Here is a 17073-nt window from a genome sequence, read left to right as displayed (position 1 = left end):
AGGGAAGGGAGACGCCAAGAGCTGAAGGTGCTGGTTGTTATCCCGAAATGAAGAAAAAAAACTAAAAACTGTTTCCACCCGGGATCGAACCGGGGACCTTGCGCGTGTGAGGCGCACGTGATAACCGCTACACCACGGAAACGGGAATGGAAGGGAGACGCCAAGAGCTGAAGGTGCTGATTGTTATCCCGAAATGAAGGAAAAAAACTAAAAACTGCTTCCACCCGGGATCGAACCGGGGGCGTTGCGCGTGTGAGGCGCACGTGATAACCGCTACTCCACGGAAACGGGGAGGGAAGGGAGACGCCAAGAGCTGAAGGTGATGATTGTTATCCCGAAATGAAGGAAAAAAACTAAAAACTGTTTCCGCCCGGGATCGAACCGGGGACCTTGCGCGTGTGAGGCGCACGTGATAACCGCTACACCACGGAAACGGGGAGGAAGGGACACGCCAAGAGCTGAAGGTGCTGATTGTTATCCCGAAATGAAGGAAAAAAACTAAAAACTGTTTCCGCCCGGGATCGAACCGGGGACCTTGCGCGTGTGAGGCGCACGTGATAACCGCTACACCACGGAAACGGGGATGGAAGGGAGACGCCAAGAGCTGAAGGTGCTGATTGTTATCCCGAAATGAAGGAAAAAAACTAAAAACTGTTTCCACCCGGGATCGAACCGGGGCCCTTGCGCGTGTGAGGCGCACGTGGTAACCGCTACACCACGGAAACGGGGTGGGAAGGGAGACGCCAAGAGCTGAAGGTGCTGATTGTTATCCCGAAATGAAGGAAAAAAACTAAAAACTGTTTCCGCCCGGGATCGAACCGGGGACCTTGCGCGTGTGAGGCGCACGTGATAACCGCTACACCACGGAAACGGGGAGGGAAGGGAGACGCCAAGAGCTGAAGGTGCTGGTTGTTATCCCGAAATGAAAAAAAAAAACTAAAAACTGTTTCCGCCCGGGATCGAACCGGGGACCTTGCGCGTGTGAGGCGCACGTGATAACCGCTACACCACGGAAACGGGGATGGAAGGGAGACGCCAAGAGCTGAAGGTGCTGATTGTTATCCCGAAATGAAGGAAAAAAACTAAAAACTGCTTCCGCCCGGGATCGAACCGGGGGCCTTGCGCGTGTGAGGCGCACGTGATAACCGCTACACCACGGAAACGGGGAGGGAAGGGAAACGCCAAGAGCTGAAGGTGCTGATTGTTATACCGAAATGAAGGAAAAAATTAAAAACTGTTTCCGCCCGGGTTCGAACCGGGGACCTTGCGCGTGTGAGGCGCACGTGATAACCGCTACACCACGAAAACGGGGAGGGAAGGGAGACGCCAAGAGCTGAAGGTGCTGATTGTTATCCCGAAATGAAGGAAAAAAACTAAATACTGTTTCCGCCCGGGATCGAACCGGGGACCTTGCGCGTGTGAGGCGCACGTGATAACCGCTACACCACGGAAACGGGGATGGAAGGGAGACGCCAAGAGCTGAAGGTGCTGATTTTTATCCCGAAATGAAATAAAAAAACTAAAAACTGTTTCCGCCCGGGATCTAACCGGGGGCCTTGCGCGTGTGAGGCGCATGCGATAACCGCTATGCTTTTTTTTTTCTTTGTTTCCGGTTTCAGACATAATCTATAGTTCATCTCACAAGCTAGCTGCAGCACTGTGGAGGCTGCATTGTTATCAATAGAGCGCGCACTGAGGGCGCCTAATCCGCCGTGAAGGGGGTCCTGAAAGGACACTCCCTTCTCCCCTCTCGGCAAGTGGCACCGCACGGCCCCGACGCCTTTTGTCGCTTCCTTCGCGGTGAGTTAGGCGCCCTGAGGGGGACAACAATGTAGCCTCCACAGTGCTGCAGCTAGCTTGTGAGATGAACTATAGAAACATTGGTACAGATAATAAAAGCGCTGACCTCACTTGGGCAAGGGCAACACGACTAAAAACGGGGCATGAAAAATACCTTTTCAAATTCATGCAACCATTCAGGAGTACATTGTTGACTTTTCCACATTTCTGCAATATTTTGGGCACTCTCGCTGAAATACTGTCTCGTGGGCCTTCCGGCCAAGTCACAGTACCGAGCCGCCATTCGATACCCCCATGTTCGATAGAGGACCAGCAACATCACAAGGTAATAAGGCACTCCATTATCGTTTTGCACCGCTAAAAACCGAATGCCGTAAGGGCTCAACGGAAACTCCTTTTTTAATGTTCGCTGACGAAAGTCCCACAAAACCACGGCATCGCAACAATAAAAAAAAACAGGTTCCACCGTCTCAGGCTTTTTACACAAAGAACAGTCCACTCCCCATGGCACATACAGACCCTTCTCCAACATATATGTTTTAACTGGTAACACTCCAGAGTGCAGTTTAAAGAAAATAGTTTTAACACCAGGGGGAATGGCCATAGGTTTTACACGTTTCAAAACGTTCTGACCGGGGCCCACCGGAAACATGGATCGGTATAGAGGAACCGGAAAACTAATTTCAGCCAGGTCCCTGTATAGCTTTTTCTTCGACACGGAGCTCAAATACTCCATCGAGAAGCGTACACACAGAAATTGAGTCGCTTGTACAACTTCCTTTAAATACCCGTGTACTCCTCCACTGTAGCTTTGACATGACGTAATAATGAATTGGGGCAATAGTCTACCTAACCTGACTTGAATGAAAGTGCGCAGGAAGGGTTCCTTTACCTCACGCAAGAAATAAAAACGATTCACCACTTGTCGTAGAAAGGATGCAAGAGCGATAAACCGCCTTCGCGTACTCTTCTAAGAAGATTCGTCTTACTTGTCCTTTCCCAGGACGAGCCCCACACAAAAACAGCAGTACGCAATGCAGCCGCTGAACAATGGCGCAAGAACAGTGGATCACTTGCAAAACGTACCAAAGTTTCGCAAAGAAAAACATGTTGCACACCGTTGCGCGCGCAAACATCGACAGCGCACGCCCCTTCCCTTCCCACTTTTCCGCTTTATCACGCAGCGCCGTCGTCTGGCTTCGCCAGTACGGGTCGCTATCTTGGTGGTTTTCCAGTGGAACGCCTAAATATTTGACTGACATAACCTGCCAGTTCATCCATTCAAAGGCACTAGCGGTTACGTCCCAGTCACGGAGCAAAGTCCCTGTTGCCGTGCCGAAAACCCAAGCACTTGCTCCAATTTACAGAGCTCCCAGTATACTCGCAGAACATTTTAAGCAACGCAACTGCATCACTGATGTTTTTTTCTGTCACTACAAAATAAAGCGATGTAATCCGCGTATGCCAATACACGTACCTCGTTTATTATTACTTTTCCAAGGTTTACGTTTTTTACAAAATAGCATAGAGCAGCTCATGAGAGACCTTATCAAAGGCCTTTTCCAGGTCAATTTGTAGCATGGCTACTTGCTGTTACGCCAGTTACAGACACTATCGGTAATCACGCCGGCGCTCGCACGCCACGTGTGCCCGGACGTCTATGTCAGTGATGTGTGCAGTGTATGTGAGCGTGAACGCGCAACTTTGGCCCACATCCTGTGGGACTGTGCAGTGCATCCTGTAGAAGCAGCCGACCTCTACGGACGGTTGCCGGACACCATCGTCAGTGCCGCGAACTCACCGGACCTGACATCACAAACCTTCGCCGTCCAGCAGCTCGAGGCTGCTCTCGCCAGGCAGAGGCGGAGAGAGGCACCGACGGGGGGGAAAGGGAAAAGTTCCCGAGTACCTTTCGCGCGCCGCTCTCGCCGACGCCGGCGGGGCCTAGTCCCGAGGGCGACGTAAACGCGTCGGGGGGAGGGAGCGGCTCTGTGTAGCCCGGACCTCCCCTCTGCTGGCATTGAATAAAGTCTTTCTCTCTCTCTCTCAACATCATTCATGTCGTCACAACACTCGAGAATGCTCCGTGCTATGTGTATGTTACTTGTGATAGACCTTCCATTAAATACCATGTTTGGTGTTCACCCACTACGTTCGTGATCACACTCTGTAATCTCCTTTCTAAAACTTTAATTAATGTTTTATAATCAACATTCGTTAAAGATATTGACCTATACGCAGCAACTTTTCTGAGTTCTTCGCTTACGTATGTTTTGAGTATAGAACAGTGGGAGGTTGCGAGAACGAGGGAGGCAGTCTTCCCTGCGTGTAGGCTTCTTTGTATACAGGTCACATAGCACTGGACTGAGTCATTGCGGAAAGCTTTGTAGAACGCCGTGTACAACCCGTCAGGGCCTGGAGACTTCCCCGGACTTAATTCGTCGATAGCCTTCTTAACCTCTTCCACTGTAATTGGTACCTGTAAATTTTCTTTTATCTCATCATCTATCGCCGACAAGAATCTTAAAATGTTGTCCCTAAACCGTTCCAAGTTTACAGGTTGGTACGAAAACAAACCATCATAAAACTCACAAAAAGCTTTGCTAATTGCTTCTTGTGCGCCAACGGAAAACAACAAGTATGTTGTCTTCATGGCCTCTTTAAACTACCATGTGTGTAGCTGTCATCTTCGTGTACGGCGTTCGGCATGTATGCCTCGCAATGCAGACGTGGCGTTGCCCAACGACGGTCGTTTGACAGTCAACTTGTCGAAATTACGCACAGCCGGGCTGACATCCTAGCACTTAAGTACAGCTTGTGGGGATCACCCGTATACAATCTTGTATGGGGCATAATGAACCGTTTATTTCTTAATCATTACTAGTTAACCTTTGGTTAGTATAAATATGGCCTCCATTTCAATTAGAGAGTTGTAGATCGACCTCTAAAACCCCGGTTCAGTTGTTGGCGGGGAGGTCCATCTTGCTCGGCCGTTTGTCACGACGACAGGAAAAATTTCTGTAGTTTGTCGTATTTTCGCGTGTCATACTGTTGTTTTGTCGTATTCTTGTCATGTCGTGATTCTGGTGTTCTGTCGTGTGTCGTATTCCTGTCCTGATTTTGATTTTTTGTCGTGCCGAATTCATGTCTTGTTGTGATCCTGATGTTGCACATGGTCTGAATGTTATTGCCCATTTTGAAGAGTAGCGTAAAAGGCACTTCTGTTGTGACTACAGGAATGTTTGTCGTTGAGAAAATTGACTTTGTCGTTACGACAGAAATGTGTGTCGTAACAACAGATGGCTTTGTCGTAACAACGGGACTTCTGTTATCATTGCAAAGTGTTTGTCGTACGACAGGAATTCTTGTTAGGTTTTTGCGGTATTCCTGTTGTTATTTGAGACTATATGGCTAGGGTTATATGGCGAATGCACCACGAAGTGCCAAGCGTTCGCGGGGCGTTGGAAAACTAACGTGCCCCTTGATATACGTGTGCGTGCGTGCGTGCGTGCGTGCGTGCGTGCGTGCGTGCGTGCGTGCGTGCGTGCGTGTGCGTGTGCGTGTGTGTGTGTGTGTGTGTGCGCGTGTGCGTGTGCGTGTGCGTGTGCGTGTGCGTGTGTGCGTGTGTGCGTGTGTGCGTGTGTGCGTGCGTGCGTGCGTGCGTGTGCGTGTGCGTGTGTGTGTGTGTGTGTGTGTGTGTGTGTGTGTGTGTGTGTGTGTGTGTGTGTGTGTTAGAACGCGGTCACCGCCAAACTTGCACGCTGTCCAAAAGATTATTTGTAACTCAAGCGTATCAGTCTCATTACTTGAGTATGTATCTTGGGTAGATTGATTAATAACAGGCACCATTTGCAAGATCAAAACATGACTTGCACCTCAAATTTATGTCTCATATCTTGAATATTCATTTTTAGTAGATTAGTTATCGTTAGGCACCATTTTCAAGATCAATAAAGAGAACATAAAAGTATGTGCTTGTATGTAGGTGTCTTTCTTAGTGATGACCGCCGCCAACACTCAAGAGAAATGAACTTTGCTCCTACCCTTTACATAAATTATAGGTTGACGTCTATGTCGTGTGCTAAATAGTTTCCCTGGTCATTCACCTTCACTTAGTGGAATGGTTCACGGTTTTTTTCTGAGCAGTCACCGAGCCATGGGGGCACTTAAACTTTTCTGGATAGCCGCGCTCTTTTTTTACGCTATGGAATTAAATAAATAAGTGAATACTGAATCAGCTATGTAAAAAATTAAACCCAAAGAATGGCTCGGAATAGTCGGAGGATCGACGTTCGCTTTACGCAAACGCTGCACAGAACCCTGGAATTTCGTTGCCAAGGTCAAATAAAATAGTTGCCTAATGAGCCGTCGCTTTTGAAGTCCCCTAATCTATATGAACTCTAGGAAGGTAATCGGCACCCAAATACAAATGGCTCATTTTCCACGACGCAGGCGCCCTATCGTTGCTGGTTGCAAAAAGATTATAAAAGAAAGTTGTGCTTATAGGTTTAGTTTTTGCGACGTGGTGACCGCTTGAATTGGAACACTGGATAAAAAAAAGAAGAAAAGTGTTTCCGCCCGGGATCGAACCGGGGACCTTGCGCGTGTGAGGCGCACGTGATAACCGCTACACCACGGAAACGGGCTGGAAGCCGTGGCCTTGGCAGCAGTCTCGGATCGTATATCTAGCGGATTGTATCCCGGTTTGCAGAGCAACGGCTTGGGAGCAGCCACCTTCGACGATGTGACATTACTTTTGGCATTGCTGACCTTTCCGGACACGTTTCTCGCCGTGGCATTCAATGGGCCGGGGAACATCGGCGAGCGCCGGAGCGGCTTTATGGGCGAATTGTGCAGTTACTTTGGAGCAATGAGGACTCATCGGAAGCGTAGCTGTTTGACGGCATTTTTTTTTCATTCTACGTACCCTGCAACCATGTATATCAGGGGTGGCAACCTACGGCCCGCGGTTACCGCGGGCCGCACGCGGGGAAGTTTAATGCGGCCCCAGCAATAAAGCACTCACTCACTCACTCACTCACTCACTCACTCACTCACTCACTCACTCACTCACTCACTCACTCACTCACTCACTCACTCACTCACTCACTCACTCACGTCAGAGCCCTCCTCCCATGTTACTTCTGAAAGCATGTTAACATGGCGATTCTAACCTCAAATGGGGTCAGACCGTAACAAGGAAAGGTTGCTTCCAGTTTGCATTACTTCCCATCTTCTTCACCTCTTTTCTTTGCCTTGGTTCTAAGCCACCTCCTCAGTCCAAAAGCATCAGCTATAGATTTTGCTTACGTTACAGCATGCAGGCCTCGCATCAGGCCCTCTCTCCGTTCTCACCGTCCGTACTATATAGCTTGAGTGACGTAAAGCGCCTCCATCACGTCCACGGCCGCTGTGCGGCGGATGAGAGCAGCGTGAATTGGCTTTAGAGCACGCCTGTCTCAAGAAAGAGTGCGTCGATCGTGGCAGTGCACTCACCCTGCCCGGGCAGCACACTCCCGGGAAGATGAGGTTCTGGAAGCAGATGGACTGCCGAAGTCGCGACAAGTCCAGCAGCAGGTAGACGCAGCGCGTGATGTCCCCGCAGGTTCCCGGCAGCCCTTGGGGAGTACGGCAGCGGTTCAGGTCGTACAGCTGGGACAGCATCTGGAAGAAGGACAGGCCTGCGAGGGGAAGATCGATAGACCGGTCAATCAATCAATCGACCAATCAAATCTATCTATCAATCAATCGACCAATCAATTCTATCTATCTATCTATCTATCTATCTATCTATCTATCTATCTATCTATCTATCTATCTATCTATCTATCTATCTGTCTGTCTGTCTGTCTGTCTGTCTGTCTGTCTGTCTGTCTGTCTGTCTGTCTGTCTGTCTGTCTGTCTGCGTTTTTTTGTGTTTGGACATGAATGGGCATGACGGTTATTTCCCTGAGTGGATGGCTAGACAACCTACCCTGAGTGCTCAAAGCACGGAGCACAGCGAGAAGAACGGGTTGTGCGAGGAGGAGGTGGTAGTGGAGGTGGTACCGTTTCTTGAAGTGAGGGTGATAGGGATAAGAAAGACAATGAGGGGTGGGTGGCTCATTCTCTTTCGACCTCAATCCACTTTAAACACCCTACATAAGTTGATAATGAAAGGTAACATTTGTTTGGTTAGGGAAGAGCTATAGACTATCTGCGCGAACCGCACTTGAAATTCGTCTTGACGCGGGATACAGTGATAACATTGAAGGAAAATCATTTACAGCTCCTTACTGGAACGCCAAATCTCAAGTGATAGTAATGCATCAGTGGCATGTTAGACGACGAAATGAAAGAAGCCGAATGGAGAATTAACAAACGATTAGCCTTTGCAGGCCGGTTTTACGTTCTGGCAAAATGACTCGGTGGTATTGAGCGTGGAGCTTTGCACCAAGCCAGACCCAGGGCCGGATTAAGGTGGGGGCTACGGGGGCTGCAGCCCCGGGCCCACAGCTGTCAGGGGCCCCGATCGACCATATAAAAAGTTATTGAGAGTGCTCGCTGCCCGCATTTAAAGTTGAAAGTAGGTGGTTCAACCTCACCTTCACACCGGAGCTTACTAACTCGTGACAGGTGTGGAGGAGTGGGGGGCCCCTCACGGTATGGTTGACAACCTTCGAGTCCATTTCAATTTAAATTAGTTATTCCTACTACTCTTCCTTGTTTTCCCGAGGTTTATGAGAATACGTCTTCGACCAAAAGTCGTGGTTACACAGCTTTACCGGGCCTAAGAAGCCACATAAAACAGGCCCAGAGCTCGGCTCCGGTGTTTTTCGCTACACAGGTCGCTTCGGTAGTCGTTTCAGTACACGGACATCTAAGTACGCAGACGTTTCGGCGCGCGCACGTTTCGGTATAAGAAAGGGTCAGGCATGCGAATAATGAAATAATGAATGAAGAACATTGTAAATTGTTTAAACCTGAGGGTCGTTATATGCCCTCTCATACACAGTTTCTGCAAGAAATTTCGATGTATAGCGCTTGACGAGGAAGTTAATTACGGTGACGACCCATTCAATAGAGCTAGTGGATTAGTTGAATCGCATAAGCGTGATTGATATCGACTCGATATTTCTCGCTCAATGGCCAGCGTATGGTTATTTAAATGTTCAAAAGTTGTGTAGGCCCCTCGCGGGGTCGTTCGGCTTCAGCCCGTGCCTTTATGCTGTAGCCTCCGCAGGCTGTCTGAGCAACAAGCGTTGCGGAAGCTATACGTCCGCACGACTCCATTCGTAGCTTTCTCTAGGCGCCACTCTGTGTGGACGCAGAGCTGGGGAATCAGCAGGCCTAGGCGGTGTGAAAAGCTCAGGCGTGGACGCCAAACAAAGCAACAACAACGTCTGTTTCCGTTTGGGATGACGAAAGCTGTGCCCACATAAAAACGCATCCTGCGTACGGGGCCGCACACAGGATGCGTTTCGATGCCGTCTTGAAAACGGACCTCCGCCGTGACTCGGGGATGTTAAGCTGCTTGTCCCCGTGGGCGCTTTTCGCTTTGGATTGAGCCGCCGGACGGCGCAGCGCGGACCAAAGGACGGCCCGCAGTTCTGGTCCCGCTTGGGCATGGCGACAGGAGGAGAGTACCCCCAGAAGGAGCGCGGGAAAAACATTGGACGCGGCAGACGTGTTGAGGACTCGAAAACGAGAGGTCCACCCATACTCCCCTCCGTCGTAGACCCCGAATCTAGACGAGAAGCTTCAGAGTGTTAGTCAGTTACGACCAAACAACGACCCGACCGATCGACAACGAACTATACTGACTGCTGGAATTGTTGCGCGGCACCGACGAGAGCAGCAGCGCGGGGGTGAGCAGAGACATTCTATACCTATTAAACTGTTATCTGATGCCATCTCTCGTGCTCACCTGCCGCTCTGCAACCCAAAGGGGACCCATTAATATGCAACGGCTTGCCGACTAGCAAGACCATCAAAGCTGCGCGCGCAACAGGAGCTTCTCGCCGCTGAAAGTTCGACGGCCATGCGCAAACCCACCCATGAAGTCGACCGCTCCCCAGCCCAAAAAGCGACTTTTTTTCGGTGCTAATCGTGCTGCGATATGAAGGTTGCGCGTGTTCTAACCGCCGCGTGCTTTTTTGTCTGCGCGGGTAACCTACAGTATTTTGGCCCGTAAGCCGTGCCGGCTAACTGTTTGGCAGATGTCTGTGAGCGACAGCTGCCTGCGCGGACTTTGAGCCCTCCCATATATGCAGGTGGAGAACTTTAGAATAAAATTAAAACTTTACAGGCTTAATAAAATATGCTTCTTGTAAGAAAATACTCTTCTGTACCATGGCGTGTGCAGGCTGAGACGGCGGTTCGATTAATTGTGAATCTGTGACGGACGGGCAATCAAACCATACTAACTTTTACGCCTGATAAAATCTGTTATATAATACTAGACATAAAGCCAAGAAATTAGTTTCTGGAAAGCGTAAAATTATGTATAATTTATCACTGATTAGAAAGGATAACATGGGCTTCGAAAATTTTCGCATATTAAAGCGGAATCATTTTCATCATCATCATCATCATTAGGGCCCCAAGGACGCAGTAGCCCCGGGCCCCAAAGTTTCCTAATCCGGCACTGGCCAGACCGTCTTTTTTAGAGCCATGATTTATCTAATCGTGCCAAGACCAGGCGCGGCAGAGCCCCTTTTTTTCGACAACCGGAGAAGGGGGGGGGGTTCGAGATTTTTCTGACCCCCTCCTTCTTCCGGAGAGCTTGTTTTCTATCGCTCCCAACCTCCAGTTTATTCCACCGTATTAACCCCCCTACCCCTGTTCTCCTCTCGACTTCGAGCTTCCTACTCCTCAGGCGTACTGCATGGCTTTATTTCCGAAGAAATTGTTCAACATTTTTTTTTTATAACTGCGGGGCTAATCACCCTTTGCCGTGCCTATGTGTGCTCATATCATGACACCGAAGGTGATGGCGTGCCCCAGCTCCCTCTCAACTTATCGAGCACTGAAATCTATCCGCACGTGAGACGAACTCCTTATCGCGTTCCCCTTACCCAGTATTTTATCAGCCCTCTTTCGCATGTTCAAAATATGGGCATATACAAATCGAGCGCATGAGATGTAATTCGATGACAGTTATCAAAATTGAGACACACAAAACAACCAGTTTTTCGTGGGCCATCCAGTAAATATTTCGTAAAATATCGTCACACTTCCCGGAGCTCCGCAAATTGGGAAACCCAACCATTGGTACACTAAATGGAATTCCGAGAACTGTAGGCGAAGCGGATACATGCTCACTTTGACAATAGTGTACTTTGAGGCATGCACAGGGCGGCTCGTCAGCTTGCTCTTTGGGCAAAGCGATTAAAGAAACAAAAAATAAATTCGTTCGTGGGCTCCGAGATGGAGTAGTCTGAATTGAGTTATGCCCCGACACAGGGGCACCTTGCAAATCGAGCTCAGAGCGCCAGCCACGGTCCGTTTCCAACGTCCGACCGGAGCCCATGGGTCCGCCTCAGCGAAGAGGCATCCCACCCAGCGGACCCCGCGGCGTGCGTTTCTTGTGGAGCCGACCGACCTATCGGTCGGGACCCGCCTAGGGCCTTGCTGCACACAACAGAGGCTCTCGTCTCAGACCTTCCCAGGGGAAACAATCGAGCAACGGCGTGCTCCGCACGTGTCCCCTTATGCAAGCATCACCCCGGAACCCGGCTGTCCTTCGCGGTTTGCGGCTATAAGTAGCGCCGTTCCATTTGGGTCATTGCGTTTATGTAGTGTGGACAAAATATTCATTTACGAATGCGGCGAGCGCAAGAACGACTTTAGCAACAATTGCACAGAATACCGTACCGTAACAGCACGTATCCTTTATTATAACGCCGCAATTTCAAGTAGAAGGAGTGCAAATCAAAGGCAGGCGCGCAAGTTAATGAGGCCCGTCCGCGTGAAGTATCTTGTCGACATATTCCTCGTTGTTGCAGTTTGCTGTTTCCAGGCCCCGTACGCAACCATACTTTGCAGACTCTATCAAAGACTAAAATCACCGTAATATTAAAAGTTATAGTGGCCAGTGACGCCTGCACAACGTGCTTCGGCTACCTTTGTCGCTTTTGTTTCAACTTTTCAAAATGCGCGCCTACGCCCTGCAGAGGCATCACCTTCTTTGGCTGCGCACAAAAACAACATTCCGTGCAACAAATAAATAACGACCGCACTTGATTTAGCAACTTATTACATGCCACGTCAGATGTGCGCGTTAAGAGGAAACAAAAACAACATTTGCAGTGAAGCAAGCTGTGGCGGAGAGTAAATAGAAATGGCGGCTCCCACGGCGTGGGGTTAGAGTGTACTAGAAGTTTGCTTTGGTGCGCGTCTGTCGCACGGAAGAAAAAATGGTTTGTCGAGAGACCAAAGAGGTTGGGAGCTGGTCGTCAACTGCCCCGGTTACATGTGTATCGTGAGCACCGTTCCATCGGAGGCGGTGATGTGGACACTGTGTTGTGCTATGTTTTGCTTCCGCCGTGTTTTGGCCCAGGGTACCCAGGGTGTCTGTTGCGCATAGCGTTGGATCGCAACGCGATGGATTTATCGCAAGTGTCCGAAGGGTTGTATTTATGTTCATGTGTGGCGCGTGCGGACGTTCAGAGCACGTAAAGAGGGCGAGAGCTCCAGAAGCATGCTGGCATCGACAGCATGTTGCTACTTTGTGACAGTTTGCACCATTCATCAACATCGAAAAAAATAGGGTGGGGGGGTCTATATTGTGCCTGCAGCCGGCACCTCGATCTTTAGGGTCATTTTGCCAACAGTCGGTATTTCGCTACCGGCAACGACCTTGCATCTACCCCTGCTCTTCCACGCTGTTATATTGTTTTCGCAGAACGTTACCATCATAACGGTTGTTATCAGCGAATTGGCTTTTGTTAGCTTGTAAATGCTACGAGTTTAAGTCACAGTTGATGTTTCAATAACAGCAAGGTCCTTGGAGGCGTTGCCAAATCACCCCCCTACCCGGCTGGGTAAAATCAAGACAGACTGATCAGTTGCAGTTGCGAAACGACACCAGCGAGGATTGCTGTACTTGATGGGAGCAGTCTGTCTTGATTTTTACCGAACCGGCCAAACCGCTTCCGCTCACTGACTGGCCAGCGTCACAAAATCAAGACAGACTGATCAGTTGCAGTTGCGAAACGACACCAGCGAGGATTGCTGTACTTGATGGGAGCAGTCTGTCTTGATTTTTACCGAACCGGCCAAACCGCTTCCGTTCATTGACTAGCCAGCGTCACTATCAATAATTAACAGTGACGCTGGCCAGTCAGTGAGCGGAAGCGGTTTGGCCGGTTGGGTAAAAATCAAGACAGACTGCTCCCATCCAGTACAGCAATCCTCGCTGGTTTGGTTTCGCAACTGCAACTGATTAGTCTGTCTTGATTTGACCTAACCGGACAAACCGCTTCCTCTCACTGACTAGCCAGCGTAGGACATGGATCGCCGGGTAGGGGGGTGATTTGGCAACGCCTCCGAGGACCTTGCCGAAATTCGGTTTTTGTTTGACCGCGACTACAAAATAACATAACAGAACTTTATCACAAAGGGCGGACACATCGGTCTGTGTGGGTTCGGGCAATAAGATGCGCAACATTTATAGTTGGTGCGGGTAGGGGGGAGGGGTTGACGTGTACAGTTTACATTCGGCGGCGAATGCCTGTCGAGCGCGCAAACACCCACGGAGAAAGCAGCGTCTGCCGTGAATCGACGGCTTGCATTGCTGTTGTCCAATCGTGAAGTCGCTGAACTCTGGGCGGGAGATACTTAAGTAACTGATCCTGGCCATCGTGCTGGTGGCGCTTTGGCACATAGGCACGCCACTTGGCCGTCACATCCTCAGTGAGGGTGGCACCAGCCCATGCCTTGTACAGAAGCACTTGTGTGCAAGGGGGCAATCCTAGGGGCAGTGGAGTGGGATCTGGTGGTACCAATTTCCAGAGCGATGCTTTGGACGCATGCTTGCCTGTAGCCTTGGCTTCCCGGTGGATTCGGATTCATATCGTGTGAATGGGACGAGTAAAACCAGATTAATGCCAGGAGTCCTATGGACTCCTGGGCGTCAATACACTACAGTGTGGTGCACGGTGTTCTTTCATTAAGGACCGCTGTAGTGAAGGTGGCACCTTCTCGAAGGTCAGCACATGCAGCAGTGGCTACGCGCTCTTGGAAGTGATGTTTGTGGCTGCGCAGGTGTGATAGAGGCTTTGACGCACAAACCAGGATGTCATCCCAAGGGGCTCTGATAGGATGCAGTTGCGGGGAAAGTGAAGCGCTATGACCCAATCCCAAGTTATGGGAGAGCTGCCCTGTGCAGGTAGCCGCACGCCTCCTGTTGTGTCCATTGGCCATCTCCAATGTAATAGCTCGCAGTGGGGCAATTCTACATAGTGGTGGAGTTCTTCCACGCGGGTGTGCCTACGTAGCCCAGTGATTATCCTGAAGCTTTCACGGCGTAAGATCTCCAATTGATCATATTGTTGCGCAGACAAGGACATCAGAGGGTTCTTGGATGAATAACGTTTATTGGAGCGAACTTCCGCTCTACAAAAACTTTAAAGAAAATACAAGGGGTGTAGAAGCTGTCAACAAAGTGACGTTCGAAGGCTGGCGTCGACGAAACGAATGCCTCAGTGTTTCCCTTGCGAGCATTCGTCTATCGGCATTAAACCTTCGAGAACCATCCAATCAGATGCAGAACACTGGCGAACAACGACTAATATTTGCGGCCACGAGTGGCGTACCATTAACACGTGCCTTCTTCTGTCGTAGGAAAGCAAGGCTTGCCTCATGCAACCGGCCCCAGGCCACCTGGCCGTTACTCATCAACCAAGCTGTCAACGATCCACTACTATCTGCCCAGACCAGCGTGATGAAAAGAAGACACGACCTCCTGTGACGTCACAAGCAACAGCGCTACCGGGACCATACTTAAACGCTGGGAAGCTGCTCACCTCCGAGATTTGCGGCCACGAGTGGCATCCGTTAACACGTGCCTTCTTCTGTCGTAGGTAGGAAACTTTTGTTCACACTCACCGTAATTGCAGCTACCACATTTTTTTTATTCCGTAAATCCCACCACGTGTGTTGTTACAATTGTGCCATGGGTGTCGACGTGTGTACGTACCGTGCACGCATCGGTACCTTCTTTCCCGGCCCAGCACTCGGGTGTCGTCGTGTTGATCGTTTCTTTGCAGCGTTTGGCCTAACCCGGGTACCTTGCCCTAAACCTTCTTCACTGCTAGTGTCTATGTGCCTTGCGCTCCTGCTGTTATCAGCTGGAGATGTTGAAGCAAATCCAGGGCCCAAAATCGATGATGTGCTCGCACTTGTCAAGGAGTGTCATGAAAAAACTAAAACAGCTCTGGCACAAATCAAACAGCATGTCAGAAGCATCGACACTCGTGTCGGCGCTATCGAACAAAGTATGAAAAATGTGTCGTGAACATCGATGCCGCCGCTGATTCTGTTAAAGAAGTGAAAGATCACATTAACAAGGCCAATGAAGAGCTCGTAGATCTTGTTGATGACATGAATAGCCGCATGCGCAGAAACAGTCTTATCATTAAGGGTCTTGATGAAGTCGAACATGACTACATGGAATCGTGGAACATGACTACGTGGACTACGTGGAATCGGAACGTATTGTAAGGGAATTTTTTTCTAAGCATCTCCAGCATGAAGTTGGCGACATTTAACGGGCTCATCGCATAGGTCGTAGTCGACCTAACTTTCATAGGCCACTAATTGTAAAATTTCTGAACTTTAAATCAAAAACACAGGCTCCGAGTGTTGGACCTAAACTAAAGAAACCTCGAATCACCCAAAGTATGGCTTAATAAGGAAGATTTTTCCCAGAAGGTTCAGTTCGCTAGAATGAAACTGCGTGAATTTCGAAAGGCAAATAGAACTGACTGAGAAAAATACTATGTGCGCTTTAACAAGCTTCACACGGAGTACGGCATTTACCGCTACGATCCATCCATAAACCAAGTCGTTCAAGTTTCTGCAAAAAATCAGCCCTCCTCTAGGTGACACACTGCTTGCTAGCCACGCACGTAGCTTCCAAACAATAACCCCAGTTTCCTTACTCCTAGCAAACTTCCTCCACAGTATATTTCCAAAGCTTGATGCCCTTAAAGCTATCATGCACACATGTTCAGCTGGTATCATTATCGGCACAGAAACATGGCTTTCCGGCGAAATATTGAATAAACAGCTTACCCTTCCTTCAAACTTTGAAATTTTTCACAAGGACAGGTGTGGCTCTCGCGGGGGCGGTGTAATGATCGCAGTTAAGGAATAGTATCACCCATCACAAATAGACGTCGATTCACCAGTAGAAATCATCTGGGTCAGTGTTCACATTGGCCATACACCCTGTGTCTTAGGCGCCTGTTACCGTCCCCCAGATGGTCGTGCAGATTTCGTCGACAGTTTACACGATACAATAGGCACCATCTTGCACGAATTTCTAAGTAGCTTGTTAGTCATAGGTGGTGATTTTAACTACCCGGCTATTGACTGGCCAACAAACTCCGTCACTGCGCAAAATAATCGCCTCGAATGCCTTGCCTTTATTCAATGTATTGATTACCACCTTCTTACGCAAATGGTATGCGAAGCAACGCGGAGCGATCACTTGCTTGACCTCATTCTAACAAGTCAATCCGAAATTACTAACACACATGTTGTCATGGACGAAATAAGTGATCATAGGGCCATACATTGCACGCTATCAGTGGCACGCGTGCTATCAAAACTAAAACAGAAAAGCAAATCTTCAACTACGCACTCGCGGAATTGCAGCAAAAAATGAACCATATGCTGGAAACTTTAACTGTTAATCTCGAAACTGGGTTGCAGGATCGTACAATGAATGAAAACTGGTGTGTATTTGGCGACAAGCTAAAAGAAATACAAGCATCTTGTGTTCCAAAAACGGTAATAAGCTCTAGGATGAATGACCCATGGCTTACCCATGATGTCAAACGGCTTTTAAACAGGAAAAAAAGGGCCTACAGAAAGTCAACTCGAACCAACAATCCTGATGACTGGCAGAATTACAAACAGATTTCTACTTTAACTGAACAAACAAACAATACGTGAGGCAAAACATAAGTAGTTTAACGTTACACTCCCAAGTATTATGAAAACCGACCCAAGGAAATTCTGGAGTATTATAAACCCAAAGAACAAAAACACGGTACCCGTCCTAAG

At 49.1% G+C, this 17073-nt stretch overlaps 1 protein-coding gene and 11 non-coding genes across 12 annotated transcripts in view; all 12 read right to left on the bottom strand.

Moving 5' to 3' along the window:
• Positions 1-17073, bottom strand: part of LOC144179962 (uncharacterized) — a 153840-nt gene that overhangs the window by 54114 nt on the left and 82653 nt on the right. Inside the window, exon 3 of the mRNA XM_077708377.1 lies at positions 7297-7481. Coding sequence (XP_077564503.1) covers positions 7297-7481 — 185 coding nt within the window. The remainder of the gene's footprint in view (positions 1-7296; positions 7482-17073) is intronic.
• Positions 70-142, bottom strand: Trnav-cac (transfer RNA valine (anticodon CAC)). Its single transcript has one exon. It is a non-coding gene; the product is annotated as a tRNA-Val (tRNA).
• Trnav-cac (transfer RNA valine (anticodon CAC)) lies at positions 216-288 on the bottom strand. Its single transcript has one exon. It is a non-coding gene; the product is annotated as a tRNA-Val (tRNA).
• Positions 362-434, bottom strand: Trnav-cac (transfer RNA valine (anticodon CAC)). Its single transcript has one exon. It is a non-coding gene; the product is annotated as a tRNA-Val (tRNA).
• On the bottom strand, positions 507-579 carry Trnav-cac (transfer RNA valine (anticodon CAC)). Its single transcript has one exon. It is a non-coding gene; the product is annotated as a tRNA-Val (tRNA).
• On the bottom strand, positions 653-725 carry Trnav-cac (transfer RNA valine (anticodon CAC)). The gene has a single exon. It is a non-coding gene; the product is annotated as a tRNA-Val (tRNA).
• On the bottom strand, positions 799-871 carry Trnav-cac (transfer RNA valine (anticodon CAC)). Its single transcript has one exon. It is a non-coding gene; the product is annotated as a tRNA-Val (tRNA).
• Positions 945-1017, bottom strand: Trnav-cac (transfer RNA valine (anticodon CAC)). Its single transcript has one exon. It is a non-coding gene; the product is annotated as a tRNA-Val (tRNA).
• On the bottom strand, positions 1091-1163 carry Trnav-cac (transfer RNA valine (anticodon CAC)). Its single transcript has one exon. It is a non-coding gene; the product is annotated as a tRNA-Val (tRNA).
• Positions 1236-1308, bottom strand: Trnav-cac (transfer RNA valine (anticodon CAC)). The gene has a single exon. It is a non-coding gene; the product is annotated as a tRNA-Val (tRNA).
• Trnav-cac (transfer RNA valine (anticodon CAC)) lies at positions 1382-1454 on the bottom strand. The gene has a single exon. It is a non-coding gene; the product is annotated as a tRNA-Val (tRNA).
• Positions 6370-6442, bottom strand: Trnav-cac (transfer RNA valine (anticodon CAC)). Its single transcript has one exon. It is a non-coding gene; the product is annotated as a tRNA-Val (tRNA).

The sequence above is a fragment of the Haemaphysalis longicornis genome, unplaced genomic scaffold (assembly GCF_048455015.1).
Source record: "Haemaphysalis longicornis isolate Haplotype H1 unplaced genomic scaffold, Haemaphysalis longicornis Haplotype H1 scaffold_4, whole genome shotgun sequence".
NCBI lineage: Eukaryota > Metazoa > Arthropoda > Arachnida > Ixodida > Ixodidae > Haemaphysalis > Haemaphysalis longicornis.
Note: the sequence above shows the minus strand (reverse complement) of the source record. Positions and strands in the feature narration are given on the sequence as shown.